We start from the raw sequence: 19,479 nt of genomic DNA, 5'->3' as shown, positions 1-19,479 counted from the left end.
CAAAAGGGTGTCTGTGACAAGGCAGTAACATGGCCGATCAAACAAAACAGAAGTCATGAGGTTGTGAAATTAGTTATTTACACAGAAATGTTCTGTAAGTATTTATTTACATACCTTAATTGTTTCCGAAGGGCGTCTGTAACAAGGCAGTAAAATGGATGATCAAACAAAACAGAAGTCATGAGGTTGTGAAATGAGTTATTTACACAGAAATGTACTGCAAATATTTATTTACATACCTAAATTGTTTCCAAAGGGCGTCTGTAGCAAGGCAGTAAAACGGCTGATCAAACAAAACAGAAGTCATGAGGTTGTGAAATTAGTTATTTACACAGAAATGTTCTGTAAATATTTATTTACATACCTTAATTGTTTCCAAAGAGTGTCCGTGACAAGGCAATAAAACGGCCTATCAAACAAAACAGAAGTCATGAGGTTGTGAAATTAGTTATTTACAGAGAAATGTTCTGTAAGTATTTATTTAGATACCTTAATTGTTTCCAAACGGTGTCTGTAACACGGCAGTAAAACGGCTGATCAAACAAAACAGAAGTCATGAGGTTGTGAAATGAGTTATTTACACAGAAATGTTCTGTAAGTATTTATTTACATACCTTAATTGTTTCCAAGCGGTGTCTGTAACACGGCAGTAAAACGGCTGATCAAACAAAACAGAAGTCACGAGGTTGTGAAATGAGTTAATTACACAGAAATGTTCTGTAAATATTTATTTACATACCTTAATTGTTTCCAAAGAGTGTCTGTAACAAGGCAGTAAAACGGCTGATCAAACAAAACAGAAGTCATGAGGTTGTGAAATTAGTTATTTACACATAAATGTTCTGTGAATATTTATTTACATACCTTAATTGTTTCCGAAGGGCGTCTCTAACAAGGCAGTAAAACGGCCGATCAAGCAAAACAGAAGTCATGGTTATAGACCCGCTAGCTTGCGCAAGCTAGCTCTCCAATCAGCTAAACAGACTCAATGACTCCACGGTGACGTTTTGGTGAATTTACGGAGGAATTTGTGAAAGCGAAACAATGCAAAAACAACGCCGTTGTAAGTTGATAATGCTAACTCAGGCACTCGAAAACGTGTTAGCATCTTCGCTAATATACGATAGCGTGTTCAAATATGCGTGAAACTCCTACGGACATCACATGGGGCGCTTTAGTAAGTAAGAATTGTTTTAGTTGTATTTTTATTGCATCGGAGTGGCGAATGGAGAATCCATACGAGTAGAAACGCTACTATTTTACTATTAGCATGATGGCAAATTAGCCGCACCGTTTTATAAGCCGCAGGGTTTAAAGCGTAGGAAAAAAGCATCAGTTTATGTGCATGGCATGGATGGTTGGTGTGACATGTAGTTGTTGACAGCGTGTGGTGCTAACTCAGACTCCTCCTACGTTCCAGATCATGGCCAGCCCCATGAGCTTTTTCGACACCACGCCCACGGGACGCGTCCTCAACCGCTTCTCCAAGGACCAGGACGAGGTGGACAGCGTGCTGCCGCTCCACATGGACCCCTTCCTGCAGTTCGCCCTGCTGGTGGCCTGCACCGTGGTCATCATCTCCGTCGTCTTCCCCGCCATGCTGCTCGCCGTGGTGGTCACGGGGCTCCTGTTCGCCCTCATGCTCTTGTCAGTCGCCCACTCGCCCGCCGTTGTCCGCGCGGGAGGAAAAAAACGCTCTGACATGTTCCTCGCCGCTCTCGCAGCATCTCCCAGAAGAGCATTCGCCAGATGAAGAAGATGGAGAACGTCAGCCGCTCGCCGTGCATCTCCCTCACCACCTCCACCCTGCAGGGCCTCAGCACCATCCACGCCTTCGCCATGAGGGACAAGCACATCCAGCTGTAAGGAATCACAAACGAGCGAAAATACATTTCAACTTTTCTGGTCCTCGCATTCATCGTACTTCGCCATGCAGAGCCGACGGCATCTCCGAGATGTTGTCCAGTTTGCAATTTAGCCCAATTTAGCTCTGCGTCCTCTACTCATTGGGTACCTTGAACGCATCTTCCAAATTGTCGATAGCGTCCACCTAGGTTGCCTTGACGGAGATCGAAACTGAAAGTTAACTTGACATGCGTGCTCCACGCTTGCAGTTTGTGCCGGTGAAGTAAAAGTGATGATGTCATGGTGTGCAGGTGAAGTAAAGAGTGATGATGTCATGGTGTGCAGGTGAAGTAAAGAGTGATGATGTCATGGTGTGCAGGTGAAGTAAAGAGTGATGATGTCATGGTGTGCAGGTGAAGTAAAGAGTGATGATGTCATGGTGTGCAGGTGAAGTAAAAAGTGATGATGTCATGGTGTGCAGGTGAAGTAAAGAGTGATGATGTCATGGTGAAGTAAAAGTAATGATGTCATGGTGAAGTAAAAGTAATGATGTCATGAAGTAAAAGTGATGTCATGGTGAAGTAAAAGTGATGTCATGGTGAAGTAAAAGTGATGATGTCATGATGAAGTAAAAGTGATGTGTTGGTGAAGAAAAAGTGATGATATGGTGAAGTAAAAGTGATGATGTCATGGTGAAGTAAAAGTGATGATGTCATGATGAAGTAAAAGTGATGTCATGGTGAAGTAAAAGTGATGATGTCATGGTGAAGTAAAAGTGATGATGTCATGATGAAGTAAAAGTGATGATGTCATGATGAAGTAAAAGTGATGTCATGGTGAAGAAAAAGTGATGAAATGGTGAAGTAAAAGTGATGATGTCATGGTGAAGTAAAAGTGATGATGTCATGGTGAAGTAAAAGTGAGAATGTCATGGTGAAGTAAAAGTGATGATGTCATGGTGAAGTAAAAGTGAGAATATAATGGTGAAGCAAAAGTGAGGATGTCATGGTGAAGTAAAAGTGATGATGTCATGGTGAAGTAAAAGTGATGATGTCATGGTGAAGTAAAAGTGAGAATATAATGGTGAAGCAAAAGTGATGATGTCATGGTGAAGTAAAAGTGATGATGTCATGGTTAAGTAAAAGTGATGTCATGGTGAAGTAAAAGTGAGAATGTCATGGTGAAGTAAAAGTGATGTCATGGTGAAGTAAAAGTGATGTCATGGTGAATTAAAAGTGATGATATCATGGTGAAGTAAAAGTGATGATGTCATGAAGTAAAAGTGATGTCATGGTGAAGTAAAAGTGAGAATGTCATGGTGAAGTAAAAGTGATGTCATGGTGAAGTAAAAGTGATGTCATGGTGAAGTAAAAGTGATGATATGGTGAAGTAAAAGTGATGTCATGGTGAAGTAGGAGTGAGAATGTCATGGTGAAGTAAAAGTGATGTCATGGTGAAGTAAAAGTGATGCCATGGTGAAGTAGGAGTGAGAATGTCATGGTGAAGTAAAAGTGATGTCATGGTGAAGAAAAAGTGATGATGCCATGGTGAAGTAAAAGTGATGATGTCATGGTGAAGTAAAAGTGAGAATGTCATGGTGAAGTAAAAGTGATGATGTCATGGTGAAGAAAAAGTGATGATATGGTGAAGTAAAAGTGATGTCATGGTGAAGTAAAAGTGATGATGTCATGATGAAGTAAAAGTGATGATGTCACGGTGAAGTAAAAGTGATGATGTCATGGTGAAGTAAAAGTGATGATGTCATGATGAAGTAAAAGTGATGTCATGGTGAAGAAAAAGTGATGATATGGTGAAGTAAAAGTGATGATGTCATGGTGAAGTAAAAGTGATGAAATGGTGAAGTAAAAGTGATGATGTCATGGTGAGGTAAAAGTGAGAATGTCATGGTGAAGTAAAAGTGATGATGTCATGGTGAAGTAAAAGTGATGATGTCATGAAGTAAAAGTGATGTCATGGTGAAGTAAGAGTGAGAATGTCATGGTGAAGTAAAAGTGATGTCATGGTGAAGTAAAAGTGATGTCATGGTGAAGTAAAAGTGATGATGTCATGGTGAAGTAAAAGTGAGAATATAATGGTGAAGCAAAAGTGATGATGTCATGGTGAAGTAAAAGTAATGATGTCATGATGAAGTAAAAGTGATGTCATGGTGAAGTAAGAGTGATGATGTTATGGTGAAGTAAAAGTGATCATGTCATGAAGTAAAAGTGATGTCATGGTGAAGTAAAAGTGATGTCATGGTGAAGTAAGAGTGATGATGTTATGGTGAAGTAAAAGTGATCATGTCATGAAGTAAAAGTGATGTCATGGTGAAGTAAAAGTGAGAATGTCATGGTGAAATAAAAGTGATGTCATGGTGAAGTAAAAGTGATGATATGGTGAAGTAAAAGTGATGATATGGTGAAGTAAAAGTGATGATGTCATGGTGAAGTAAAAGTGATGATGTCATGAAGTAAAAGTGATGTCATGGTGAAGTAGAAGTGAGAATGTCATGGTGAAGTAAAAGTGATGATGTCATGAAGTAAAAGTGATGTCATGGTGAAGTAAAAGTGAGAATGTCATGGTGAAGTAAAAGTGATGTCATGGTGAAGTAAAAGTGATGATATGGTGAAGTAAAAGTGATGTCATGGTGAAGTAAAAGTGATGTCATGGTGAAGTAAAAGTGATGATGTCATGGTGAAGTAAAAGTGATGATGTCATGAAATAAAAGTGATGTCATGGTGAAGTAGGAGTGAGAATGTCATGGTGAAGTAAAAGTGATGTCATGGTGAAGTAAAAGTGATGTCATGGTGAAGTAAAAGTGATGATATGGTGAAGTACAAGAGATGTCATGGTGAAGTAAAAGTGATGTCATGGTGAAGTAAAAGTGATGATGTCATGGTGAAGTAAAAGTGCTGATGTCATGGTGAAGTAAAAGTGAGAATATAATGGTGAAGTAAAAGTGATGACGTCATGGTGAAGTAAAAGTGATGATGTCATGGTGAAGTAAAAGTGCTGATGTCATGGTGAAGAAAAAGTGATGCTGTCATGGTGAAGTAAAAGTGATCATGTCATGAAGTAAAAGTGATGTCATGGTGAAGTAAAAGTGATGTCATGGTGAAGTAAAAGTGATGATATGGTGAAGTAAAAGTGATGTCATGGTGAAGTAAAAGTGATGATGTCATGGTGAAGTAAAAGTGATCATGTCATGAAGTAAAAGTGATGTCATGGTGAAGTAAAAGTGATGATGTCATGGTGAAGTAAAAGTGATGATGTCATGAAGTAAAAGTGATGTCATGGTGAAGTAAAAGTGAGAATGCCATGGTGAAGTAAAAGTGATGTCATGGTGAAGTAAAAGTGATGTCATGGTGAAGTAAAAGTGAGAATGTCATGGTGAAGTAAAAGTGATGATGTCATGGTGAAGTAAAAGTGAGAATATAATGGTGAAGTAAAAGTGATGATGTCATGTGAAGTAAAAGTGAGAATGTCATGGTGAAGTAAAAGTGATGATGTCATAATGAAGTAAAAGTGATGATGTCATGGTGAAGTAAAAGTGATGATGTCATGGTGAAGTAAAAGTGATGATATGGTGAAGTAAAAGTGATGTCATGGTGATGTCATGGTGAAGTAAAAGTGAGAATATAATGGTGAAGTAAAAGTGATGATGTCATGGTGATGTAAAAGTGATGATGTCATGATGAAGTAAAAGTGATGTCATGGTGAAGTAAAAGTGTAGATATGGTGAAGTAAAAGTGCTGATGATATGGTGAAGTAAAAGTGATGATGTCATGGTGTTTGAATGAGTCCACAGAGAAGAAGAAGAAGAAGAAGAAGAAGAAGGTGTATTGCAGCTGCTGATGATTTCATGACAAGATTTGTCTTCTTGTTTCCTTCCGGGTGTGGCAGCTTCAAGTCCCTGAACGACGTCAACTCCAACCACTTCCTGCTCTTCGTCTCGGGGACACGCTGGCTGGCCTTCAGGCTGGACGTCATGGCGGCGTCCCTCACCCTGCTGGTCTCGCTCTTCGCCGTCCTCAGCAGCAACCAGCACATCAGTCCCGCCTTGAAGGGCCTGGCCCTGTCCTACACCATCCAGGTAGGAGGAGGAGCTCCCCGGTGTGTTTGCAGCTGACAGGCATGGTGTGTTTGCAGCTGACAGGCATGCTGCAGTACGTGGTGAGGCAGGCCACGGAGGTGGAGGCCAGGTTCAACTCTGTGGAGCGTCTGCAGGAGTACATCACGGTCAGCATGGGTGGGACGTACCAGTGGTGGATCTCAGGGTCTGAGCAGGCTCGTGTGTGTGCAGGGTTGTACGTCCGAGGCCCCCAGACACCTCCAGGACTCTCAGGTCCCGGGGGACTGGCCCAAGAACGGGGCCATCTCCTTCCAGGACTACCAGATGAGGTACCGGCACAACACGCCCGTCGTCCTCCACGGGCTGGACTTCCTGGTGCGAGCCGGAGAGAAGCTGGGCATCGTGGGAAGGACGGGTTCTGGTGAGGTCCGAGACCGCGGTGTCCCCGGGAAGCTCCGACATGTCCTCCGTGCTTGTTGCTGCAGGGAAGTCCTCCTTAGGCGTGTCCCTGTTCAGGCTGGTGGAGCCGGCGGCAGGACGCATCCTGATCGACGGAGTGGACATCTCCCACGTGGGCCTGCAGGATCTACGCAGCAAACTGTCCATCATCCCTCAGGACCCCGTGCTCTTCATCGGCACCGTCAGGTCAGCTGCGCCGCCCGTCTTGGTCTGTGAGCGCCAGCTGACCGCCCGTGTGCGCCCGCAGGTACAACCTGGACCCCTTCGGCACGCGCAGCGACCAGGACCTGTGGACGGCCCTGGAGAGGACCTACATGAAGGACATGGTGAGTCATGGCCGCATCACATGACTGGATGGTGAGAAATGCAGAGCCTCTTAGAGAAGAAAGGAAACGTATTAAAGATGAAAAGGTGTAAACAAATCAAATACAAACAATTAAAAATGATTTTTTTTAAAACATTAACAAATACATTTTTAATTAGAATACAAAAATGTACTAATTAATTAATTCTGAAAATTATAATAATAAATTAAAATGATTATAGAGTTGAAAATAAAAATTAAAAGTTTGTATTAAAATTTAAAAAATAAATACATAAATAAAATAAAAATGAATAAAACAATGATAAATAGATGTAAAGAAAACAAATACATAACAATATAAACACAACAATTAATAAATATGCTTACAAAAATAAAATACTTTGTGAGTCAATCAAATAAAATACAAACAATTAAAAATGAATTAAAAAAACATTTTTAATTAGAATACAAAAATGTACTAATTAATTAATTCTGAAAATTATAATAAATTAAAATAATGAATAAATAAATTATAGAGTTGAAAATAAAAATTTAAAGTTTGTATTAAAATTTAAAAAATAAATACATAAATGAAATAAAAATGAATAAAACAATGATGAATAGAGATGTAAAGAAAACAAATACATAACAATATAAACACAAAAATAAATAAATATGCTGACAAAACTAAAGTACTTTGTGAGTCAATCAAATGAAATACAAACAATTAAAAATGAATTAAAAAAACATTAACAAATAAATTTTTCATTACAATACAAAAATGTACTAATTAAATAATTCTGAAAATTATAATAATAAATTAAAATAATAAATAAATAAAATATATCGTTAAACATAAAGAAATATATAAAATATTGTTGCTATTAAAATGTTTAAAATATATACATAAAATAAAAATTAATAAAACAATTTTTGATTGATTGATTGATATATTTTTATTTCAAAAATGCATAAAAACAAGAGCAAACCTGATCCAATACAGTGCTATAGCCTTAACAGACATTATAACAAAATGAAAACAATGGAAAAGAAAAAACAAAAACAAATGAGCATTGGACTTTCTTTTTCTTTTTCTTTTTTTTTTTACATATTTGAAAAGGAGTGAGAAGAAGTTTACACTTATTTAATCCCACCCCTTTTCTTTAAATCATAAATTATTCTGAGTTACAATAATAAATAGCGGTTTTAAAAAAGCAAATACGTAACAATATAAATACAAAAATTAATACAATTACAAACAAGTTATTTAGTGAGGAAAATAAATTATAAATGACTAAAAAATAAAACATAAAAAATAAACACATTTTAAAGTACATAAATGCATTAAATAATTCGAAAAATTATAATAAATACATAAAATATATAATTAAAACATAACAATTATAAAATACCATTAAAAAATAATCAAATACCATTAATAATATACACATAAATAAAACAATAATAAATACAGAAATATGGAGAATAAATAGATAAAATAACTAAATAAATAAATACAATTATCAATCAAAGTTGACTTATATAGCCCTTAAAGGGCTGCACAAGCCACAACAACATCCTCGACTCAGAGCCCACATCAGGGCAAGAAAAACTCAACCCGATGGGAACAATGAGAAACCTCGGAGGGGACAACACCCCCTCTGGGTGACCGGTGCAGTTACAAAACCAGAAGCTCCTTAATGAGTAAAACCAAATAAATAAAATTAAAAAGGCATAAAAAAAAACATTTAAAAATATATTTTTTTAAATTAAAATACAAAAATGCATGAATGAATTGAAAATATAAAACAATAAACTAAAATAATAAATAAAAACATAAAATAATATATAATTAAAACATAAACATTTTATAAAATATTATTTTATTAAATTTTAAATATATATATATATATATATATATATATATATAAATTAAAATAAATGAAACAATAATTAATTGAGAAATAAAGAAAATAAATACATGAAAATTACAATTAATAAATCCAATTACAAAAAGAAGAAGCTCCTTAGTGAAGCCTAGCTTGCTTCCTCTAGTGACCATCTTGTCCTAAAAGAGGTCATATTACATTTAAAAGACTTCCTACATAGCATGTCTTTTATATAAGTCTAATGTGATGGTGCTTCTTTGGTCAACGTGTGGCATAGATGAGGTTTTACAGATCATCTTCAAGTCGCTTTCTGACAGTCTCTTCGAGATGCGCTGTTTTGTGGGCGGGTCTTATTTACGTGCCTCCACTTCGACAGCGTTTTATCCCCGCCATCTTTGTTGTAGTTTTTAGCGCTTCCACAGCGAGACTACTGAATAATAGACGTTAGAACTGTACGCTACTTTGTATTAGAAATGGCAATGTTGTCTGTCTATCTGTGTTGGCCCTGTGACTTGTCCAGGGTGTACGCCATCTTCCGCTCCAATGCAGCTGAGATTGGCTCCAGCACCTCCCCGCGCCCCCGAAAGGGAAAAGCGGTAGAAAATGGATGCATGTGCATGTACGAGCTAGTCTGCCCCACAACAAGAGGATAGAAAAGAAGAACAGGTTTATTGACTACAGCGTCGGACTACAAACCCACACAAAGTTATTTTCTTCTGCCGTATCTGGACAATAACTGGCTTGTTTGGAGGAAGTATAAAAGAAGGCAAGATTATTTTATAAACGTCTCCGCCTTGCCTTTGATTTCTCATTTCCGGCACTTATTGCGAACCCCAAGCACAGAAGAAAGGTAACAGGAGGTAAGAAAAGTTGCCTTTAAGTCTGTCTGTGGTTTGTGTGCACAGATCTCCAGACTGGACGGACAGCTTGAGGCGCAGGTGTGTGAGAACGGGGAGAACTTCTCAGTGGGCGAGCGACAGTTGATGTGCATGGCCCGAGCACTGCTGCGCAACTCCAAGGTACCACGCCAGAACTTGTGGCGGTATAGCTCAGTTGGTAGCGTGGCATGCATGCATGATAGTGGATGGATGGACGATAAAATATAATGGGTAGATGATAGTGGATGGATGGATGATAGAATATAATGGGTAGATGATAGTGGATGGATGGATGATAGAATATAATGGGTAGATGATAGTGGATGGATGGATGATAGAATATAATGGGTAGATGATAGTGGATGGATGGATGATAGAATATAATGGGTAGATGATAGTGGATGGATGGATGGATGATAGAATATAATGGGTAGATGATAGTGGATGGATGGATGATAGAATATAATGGGTAGATGATAGTGGATGGATGACAGATGATAGTGGATGGATGGTTGAATGGATGGTCAGATAAACAATAGTCAATGGATGATAGTGGATGGATGAAAATGAATGAATGGATGATAGTGGATGTGTGGGTGGATAGATGGACTGACAGATGGATGTATAAATTAAAAGTTGATGTTGACATCCCATAATAGTTTACGTTGACATCCCATAATAGTTGACGTTGACACCGCATAATAGTTTGACGTTGACACCCATAATAGTTTGACGTCCCATAATAGTTGACGTTGACGTCCCATAATAGTTGATGTTGACATCCCATAATAGTTTATGTTGATATCCCATTATAGTTGATGTTGATATCCCATAGTAGTTGATGTTGACATCCCATAATAGTTGACGTTGACGTCCCATAATAGTTGATGTTAACATCCCATAATAGTTGATGTTGACATCCTATTATTGTTAAAGTTTAGATCCCATAATAGTAGATATTTACATCCCATAATAGTTGATGTTGACATCCTATAATAGTTAAAGTTTAGATCCCATAATAGTTGATGTTGACATCCCATAATAGTTGATGTTGACATCCCATAATAGTTGATGTTGACATCGTATAATAGTTGATGTTGATATCCCATAGTAGTTGATGTTGACATCCCATAATAGTTGACGTTGACATCCCATAATAGTTGATGTTGACATCCCATAACAGTTGATGTTGATATCCCATAATAGTTGATGTTGACATCCTATAATAGTTAAAGTTTAGATCCCATAGTAGTAGATATTTACATCCCATAATAGTTGATGTTGACATCCCATAATAGTTGACGTTGACATCCCATAATAGTTGATGTTGACATCCCATAATAGTTGATGTTGACATCCCATAATAGTTGATGTTGACATCCCATAATAGTTGACATTGATATCCCATAACAGTTGATGTTGATATCCCATAATAGTTGATGTTGACATCCTATAATAGTTAAAGTTTAGATCCCATAGTAGTAGATATTTACATCCCATAATAGTTGATGTTGACATCCCATAATAGTTGACGTTGACATCCCATAATAGTTGATGTTGACATCCTATGATAGTTTGTTACATTCCATAATAATTGATGTTGACATCCTATAATAATTTATGTTTACATCACATAATAGTTGATGTTGACATCCCATAATAGTTGATGTTACATTCCATAATAGTTGATGTTGACATCCTATAATAATTTATGTTTACATCCCATAATAGTTGATGTTGACATCCCATAATAGTTTATGTTACATTCCATAATAGTTGATGTTGACATCCCATAATAGTTGATGTTTACATCCCATAATAGTTTGTTTACATCCCATAATAGTTGATGTTTACATCCCATAATAGTTTGTTTACATCCCATAATAGTTGATGTTGACATCCCATAATAGTTGATGGTGACATCCCATAATAGTTTGTTTACATCCCATAATAGTTGATGGTGACATCCCATAATAGTTGATGGTGACATCCCATAATAGTTTGTTTACATCCCATAATAGTTGATGGTGACATCCCATAATAGTTGATGTTGACATCCCATAATAGTTGATGTTGACATCCTATAATAGTTGATGTTGACATCCCATAATAGTTGATGTTGACATCCTATAATAGTTGATGGTGACATCCCATAATAGTTGATGGTGACATCCCATAATAGTTTGTTTACATCCCATAATAGTTGATGGTGACATCCCATAATAGTTTGTTTACATCCCATAATAGTTGATGGTGACATCCCATAATAGTTGATGGTGACATTCCATAATAGTTGATGTTGACATCCTATAATAGTTGATGTTGACATCCCATAATAGTTGATGTTGGGACGGTATAGCGGCCGTGCCAGCAACTTGAGGGTTCCAGGTTCGATCCCCGCTTCCGCCCTCCTAGTCACTGCCGTTGTGTCCTTGAGCAAGACACCTATCCACCTGCTCCCAGTGACACCCACACTGCTTTAAATGGAACTTACATATTGGCTTTCACTATGTAAAGTGCTGTGAGTCACGAGAGAAAATTCACTTCACTAACATTCTACATCAAATTATTATTATTAATATTATATATATATATATATATATATATATATATATATATATATATATATATATATATATATATATATATATATATATATATACATATATGTATATACTGTATATATATATATATATATATATATATATACAATGTATAAAAGAAAAATATCAAATATTGCATTGAAATGCTTTGAAAGAAGTATTTCAAAAGTTAGTGTTTCAGTTCCATGTTAGAAGTCCAAGTTTAGTCCTCAATGAGGACCAATCCTCACGTGACCTTTGACCTCCATCCAGATCATTCTCCTGGACGAGGCCACAGCTTCCATCGACGCTCAGACGGACGCTCTGATCCAGACCACCATCAGAGACGCCTTCAGGGACTGCACCGTGCTCACCATCGCACACCGCATCAACACTGTCATGCAGGCACACCGCATCCTGGTCATGGACCACGGCAAGGTGACACACACACACACACACACACACACACACACACACACACACACACACACACACACACACACACACACACACTCACACACACACACACACACACACACACACACACACACACACACACACACACACACACACACACACACACACACACACACTCACACACACACACACACACACACACACACACACACACACACACACACACACACACACACACACTCACACACACACACACACACACACACACACACACACACACACACACACACACACACACACACACACACTCACACACACACACACACACACACACACACACACACACACACACACACACACACACACACACACACACACACACACACACACGCTGCAGTACACTGACGCTGCCACACGTGCTCCAGGTGGCAGAGTTGGACAGTCCAGATGTTCTGTCCAGAAGGCAAGACTCCCTCTTCTCTTCACTGCTGGCGGCCGCAAACACTGTCAGCCAATCAGACGCACTTTGACCTGCACGTGCACTTTGACCTGCACCTGCACGTGCACTTTGACCTGCACGTGCACTGTGACGTGGAGACTCTCATTTGACTGCTGCTTGTGGGCCACAACATTAGGGACAGTGAGTGGGCGGTGCTAGTGCAGGGGTGTCCAAACTTTTTCCACTGAGGGCCACACACTAAAAATCAAATCTTATATTTGTCATTTTCAAAAGCAATACAATATATATACTTTTTTTTTTTTATTACTTTTACGGCTCCCCTCTTGAGTTTTGGTGCCGGGGATCTGGAAGGGTGTCAGTCATGGAAATGTTCAAAATAAGTCTTTTATTTATAAATATATATATATATATATATATATATATATATATATATATATATATGTCTTAATAAGGTTATCCAAAAAATAGTGCTCGATACCGTAGTAGAGCGCAATATATGTATGTGTGGGAAAAAAAATCACAAGACTATTTCATCTCTACAGGCCTGTTTCATGAGGGGTTCCCTCAATCATCAGGAGATTTTAATGGGAGCATTCACATACCATGGTTTATATAGGGCACAGAGTGGGTGGGTACAGGCTGGCGTAGGGGCGTGGTGATTGATTCATGTGTTACCTAGGAGGTGTTTCCGTCTGTGGCGGCATGCTGTTACAATTTCGCTGCGCTTGTTGAGGGATGACAGGTCTGGACGGTAAATAATAAACAGTTTCTCTTTCAAGCATAGGTTGCATCTTTTATTACCACTATTGTAAGGTGTGCTGGATGCAAGAATTTGCCATGTTATTGAATATTCAACATTATTGTCCTTGAGGTCCCAAATGTGTTTGCTGAGTTCTGTGGTATTCCGCAGGTTTTGGTTCCTGAAAGAAGCCTTGTGATTGTTCCATCTGGTTTTAAACTCTCCCTCGGTTAATCCTACATATGTGTCGGATGTGTTAATGTCCTTGCGTGTTACCTTAGATTGGTAAACAACTGATATTTGTAAGCACCCCCCGTTGAGAGGGCAATCAGGTTTCTTGCGGCAGTTGCAGCCTTTGTTGGTTTTGGAGTCGCTCTGTCCGGGGGCCGGCGGCTCATTTGCAATTGTTTTGTTGTGGTTTGAGATAATTTGTCGTATATTGTTCATACAGCTGTAGCTCAATTTAATGTTGTTCTTGTTGAATACTTTTCTTAGGATGTTGTCTTGTTTATTATTTACCGTCCAGACCTGTCATCCCTCAACAAGCGCAGCGAAATTGTATCAGAATGCCGCCACAGACGGAAACACCTCCTAGGTAACACATGAGCCAATCACCACGCCCCTACGCCAGCCTGTACCCACCCACTCTGTGCCCTATACAAACCATGGTATGTGAATGCTCCCATTAAAATCTCCTGATGATTGAGGGAACCCCTCATGAAACAGGCCTGTAGAGATGAAGTAGTCTTGTGATTGTTTTTCCCACACATACATATATATATATATATATATATATATATATATATATATATATATATATATATATATATATATATATATATATATATATATATATATATATATATATATATATAATTCAACACTTTAATCCCTAGATCAACTTCAGGTTTACAATATAAAGTTGCTTTACTGTTGTTGTTTTTTTAATGTTTTTTCTTAAAACCTTGTTTTTTATGGCAAACACACAAAATATGCAATCTTTCCCCCACAAAAAAATGTCAAAGTGTAATATTTGATGTGAATTAATTGGAACCTCAAATATGTCAATAATTCATACACAATATTGATTTTGATTTATTATTATCTTTGAGCAATGACAGTTTAAAAAAAAAAAAATCCCACTAAAATGTTTGGAGATCCAAAAGGACCCCACTCATAAAAGTAAGTGTAATAAGTCTTCATATTTTTGTAAGTTCCTAGATCAACTTCAGATCTATCTATGGATTATAAGTTTTAATCATTTTTGTATTGTTTTTTTTATGTTTGTCAAAAAGTAGTTTATTAATCAATAATAATAATTAATTTAGTAATGAATAATTATTAATAATTGTATTTATTTTCAACGCTTAAGTCTTTAGATCAACTTCAGATCTATGTGTCGATTTTAAGTTTTAATCATTTGTTTCTTCTTTTTTTTGGTTTTTGTTTCATGCCCTTTTTGTCAAAAATGTTTTTATTAATTGATAATAATAATTAATAATTGTATTTTTTATTTTCAACTATTAGGTTCCTAGATCAACTTCCAATCTATTTGTGGATTATACATTTTTATCATTTTTTATTGTTTTTTGTTATGTGTGTTTCATGCCCTTTTTGTCAAAAAGTAGTTTATTAAATAATAATAATAATTAATTTAGTAATTAATAATATTTAATAATTGTATTTATTTTTAATGATTAAGTTTTTAGATCAACTTCATATCTATGTGTCGATTTTAAGTTTCAATCATTTTTTTCTTCTTTTTTGTTGTTGTTTCATGCCCTTTTTGTCAAAAAACAGTTTATTATTTAATAATAATAATAATTAATAATTGTATTTTTTATTTTTAACGATGAAGTTCCTAGATCAACTTCCGATCTATCTGTGGATTATAAGTTTTAATCATTTTTCTATTGTTTTTTGTGTGTTTCATGCCCTTTTTGTCAAAAAGTAGTTTATTATTTAGTAATAATAATACATTTAGTAATTAATAATAATTTTCAATGACTAATTTTTTAGATCAACTTCAGATCTATGTGTCGATTTTAAGTTTTAATCATTTTTGTTTTTGTTTTTGTTTCATGCCCTTTTTGTCAAAAAGTAGTTTATTAATTAATAATAATAATACATTTGGTAATTAATAATTGTATTTATTTTCAATGATTACGTTTTTAGAGCAACTTCAGATCTATGTCGATTTTAACTTTTAATAAAAAAAATCTTCTTTGTTTTGGTTTTTGTTTCATGCCCTTTTTGTCAAAAAATAGTTTATTAATTAATAATTGTATTTTTTATTTTCAACGATAAAGTTCCTGGATCATCTTTCGATCTATTTGTGGATTATAAGTTTTTATCATTTTTTTAATTGTTTTTTTATGTTTCATGCCCTTTTTGTCAAAAAGGAGTTTATTAATTAATAATAATAATTAATTTACTAATGAATAATAATTAATCATTGTATTTATTTTCAACGATTATGTTTTAGATCAACTTCAGATCTATGTGTCGATTTTAAGTTTTAATAATTTTTTTCATGTTTTTATGTTGTTGTTTCATGGTCTTTTTGTCAAAAAATAGTTTATTAATAATAATAATAATAAATAATCTAATAATAATAATTAATCATTGTATTTTTTTATTTTCAACTATTAAGTTCCTAGATCAAATTCCGATCTATCTGTGAATTATAAGTTTTAATCATTTTTCTATTGTTTTTTGTGTGTTTCATGCCCTTTTTGTCAAAAAGTAGTTTATTAATTAGTAATAATAATAAATTTAGTAATTAATAATAATTTTCAATGACTAATTTTTTAGATCAACTTCAGATCTATGTGTCGATTTTAAGTTTTAATCATTTTTTTGTCTTCTTTTTTTTTGGTTTTTGTTTCATGCCCTTTTTGTCAAAAAGTAGTTTATTAATTAATAATAATAATAATACATTTAGTAATTAATAATAATTAATAATTGTATTTATTTTCAATGATTACGTTTTTAGATCAACTTCAGATCTATGTCAATTTTAACTTTTAATAAAAAAATTCTTCTTTTTTTGGTTTTTGTTTCATGCCCTTTTTGTCAAAAAGTAGTTTATTAATTAATAATAATAATAATACATTTAGTAATTAATAATAATTAATAATTGTATTTATTTTCAATGATTACGTTTTTGATCAACTTCAGATCTATGTCGATTTTAACTTTTAATAAAAAAAATTCTTCTTTGTTTTGGTTTTTGTTTCATGCTCTTTTTGTCAAAAAATAGTTTATTAATTAATAATTGTATTTTTTTATTTTCAACGATGAAGTTCCTAGATCACCTTCCGATCTATTTGTGGATTATAAGTTTTTATCATTTTTTTAATTGTTTTTTTATGTGTGTTTCATGCCCTTTTTGTCAAAAAGGAGTTTATTAATTAATAATAATAATTAATTTACTAATGAATAATAATTAATAATTGTATTTATTTTCAACGATTACGTTTTAGATCAACTTCAGATCTATGAGTCGATTTTAAGTTTTAATCATTTTTTTCATGTTTTTTTGTTGTTGTTTCATGGTCTTTTTGTCAAAAAATAGTTTATTAATAATAATAATAATAATAAATAATCTAATAATAATAATTAATCATTGTATTTTTTTATTTTCAACTATTAAGTTCCTAGATCAAATTCAGATCTATCTGTGGATTATAAGTTTTAATCATTTTTATATTGTTTTTTGTGTGTTTCATGCCCTTTTTGTCAAAAAGTAGTTTATTAATTAGTAATAATAGTAAATTTAGTAATTAATAATAATTTTCAATGACTAATTTTTTAGATCAACTTCAGATCTATGTGTCGATTTTAAGTTTTAATCATTTTTTTTCTTCTTTTTTTGGGTTTTTGTTTCATGCCCTTTTTGTCAAAAAGTAGTTTATTAATTAATAATAATAATACATTTAGTAATTAATAATAATTAATAATTGTATTTATTTTCAATGATTACGTTTTTAGATGAACTTCAGATCTATGTCAATTTTAACTTTTAATTAAAAAAATTCTTCTTTTTTTGGTTTTTGTTTCATGCCCTTTTTGTCAAAAAATAGTTTATTAATTGATAATTGTATTTTTTATTTTCAACGATAAAGTTCCTAGATCAACTTCAGATATATTTGTGGATTATAAGTTTTTAATAATTTTTTTCATTGTTTTTTTTAACTTTTTTGTCAGAGAAACTATTGTTTTGTATATGGCAAACACACAAAATATGCCATTTATTCCCCCAAACTATTTCAAAGTGTAATATTTGATGTGAAGTCATGAATGTGTCAATAATTCATAACATTGATTTTGATTCATTATTATGTTTTGAGCAATGACATCTTTAAAAAAAAAAAGAGCAGCCTGCATAGTCAACATTACAACTTTTTGTTGGTTGCATTTGGTTTCTCACTTCCCGCCTTCGTGTGTTTACAAAATAGAAGAGCTTGTGTTGTTGTTGTTGTTGTTGTTGTTGTTTCCTTTCCGGCCACACGATGGCGCCACACGTTTGATGTATTTACTTGTTTGTTGTTGATTCCAATGAAGATATTATTGATGACATGTTGACTTTATCAGGGAAAATAGCACTCACATTAAAGCACTTTTTCTACACCAGTCTGATTTTATTATTTATTATTTATTTTAGTTTTTTATTACTATGAAAAATAATTCCTTATTTGGAATTTACATAACAAATATGTATTATTGTTTTACAGTCACAACTTATTTTCTTGCCATATCATGACTTTATTTGACGAAATTGACCTTTTTTTGGTCAAACTTTATTACCTTTTTTACTCATAAATGTAATCATAAATGCAGAATTTCCCTTTGCATTTTTACTATTTTTTATTAATAATAGATTCGAAAAAAATATTCTCATACTGTGATTTCCTTGAGTCAAATATTAGCTATTTCTTATTTTCAGTCATTTTTATTAAAATACAAGTTCGTTTCTTGCCATTCGGTAATTGCTACCATAATATTTTATTACCACTTTAATATTTACCACTTTATTCTTTTTGTATTCTGTAACGATAGCAACTTGTTTTCTTGCCACAAAATGACTTTATTCTTATGAAATTGACATTTTCTGGTCAAACTTTATTACCATAATATTTTTTTTTTTTTTAAATAAATAAATCATAACTGCAGAATGTTTCTTGCACGTTTACTATTTTTTATTGTTAATAATAACCGATTAGATTTTTTTCATGTTTTTAAAAGGTTTGCAAACGTTACGTGGATGACTATAAAGGGTGCAAACTTATATATATATATATATATATATATATATATATATATATATATATATATATATATATATATATATATATATATATATATTAACATATATATATTTAACATGTCATGAATTGTATTATTATTATTTTGTCATTCATGAAACCAGTTTATTCTTTTATTTAAGTCACTATGTACTTTATTCTGGTAAAACAACTAATTTTTTTGCCCCATCGTGACTTTATTTTTGTAAAATTGACCTTTTTTTGGTCAAACTTTATTACCGTATTTTAACTTTTTTTCCCCCCTCAAAAAAATTTAATCATGACTGCAGATTTTTTCTTGCGCTTTTACAATTTTTTTTTATTGTTAATAATAGATTAATACAAATATTTTCTTATTTTCGTTCACTTTGAATAAAATTACAAATTATTTTGTTTGCCATTCTGTACTTTTTTCTTAAGAAATTGATCGTATTTGTGGTCAAACTTTATGTACATTTTTTTCTGTGAAAATAATAAGAATATTTTTTCACATCTGTGTAAGTCTTTATGTACTTTATTCTGGTAAAA

General features: G+C 34.0%; 1 protein-coding gene across 1 annotated transcript in view; it reads left to right on the top strand.

Annotated features, from left to right (window-relative positions):
- LOC133608431 (ATP-binding cassette sub-family C member 12-like) overlaps positions 1-13,251 on the top strand; it is a 74,782-nt gene extending 61,531 nt beyond the window's left edge. Inside the window, exons 21-30 of the mRNA XM_061963653.1 lie at positions 1,421-1,647; positions 1,725-1,862; positions 5,749-5,938; positions 5,995-6,084; positions 6,149-6,338; positions 6,403-6,562; positions 6,624-6,702; positions 9,475-9,588; positions 12,303-12,467; positions 12,872-13,251. Coding sequence (XP_061819637.1) covers positions 1,421-1,647; positions 1,725-1,862; positions 5,749-5,938; positions 5,995-6,084; positions 6,149-6,338; positions 6,403-6,562; positions 6,624-6,702; positions 9,475-9,588; positions 12,303-12,467; positions 12,872-12,976 — 1,458 coding nt within the window. The 3' untranslated portion in view covers positions 12,977-13,251. The remainder of the gene's footprint in view (positions 1-1,420; positions 1,648-1,724; positions 1,863-5,748; positions 5,939-5,994; positions 6,085-6,148; positions 6,339-6,402; positions 6,563-6,623; positions 6,703-9,474; positions 9,589-12,302; positions 12,468-12,871) is intronic.
- The last annotated feature ends 6,228 nt before the right edge of the window (positions 13,252-19,479 follow it).

Source organism: Nerophis lumbriciformis, linkage group LG06 (assembly GCF_033978685.3).
Source record: "Nerophis lumbriciformis linkage group LG06, RoL_Nlum_v2.1, whole genome shotgun sequence".
Taxonomy (NCBI): domain Eukaryota; kingdom Metazoa; phylum Chordata; class Actinopteri; order Syngnathiformes; family Syngnathidae; genus Nerophis; species Nerophis lumbriciformis.
Note: the sequence above shows the minus strand (reverse complement) of the source record. Positions and strands in the feature narration are given on the sequence as shown.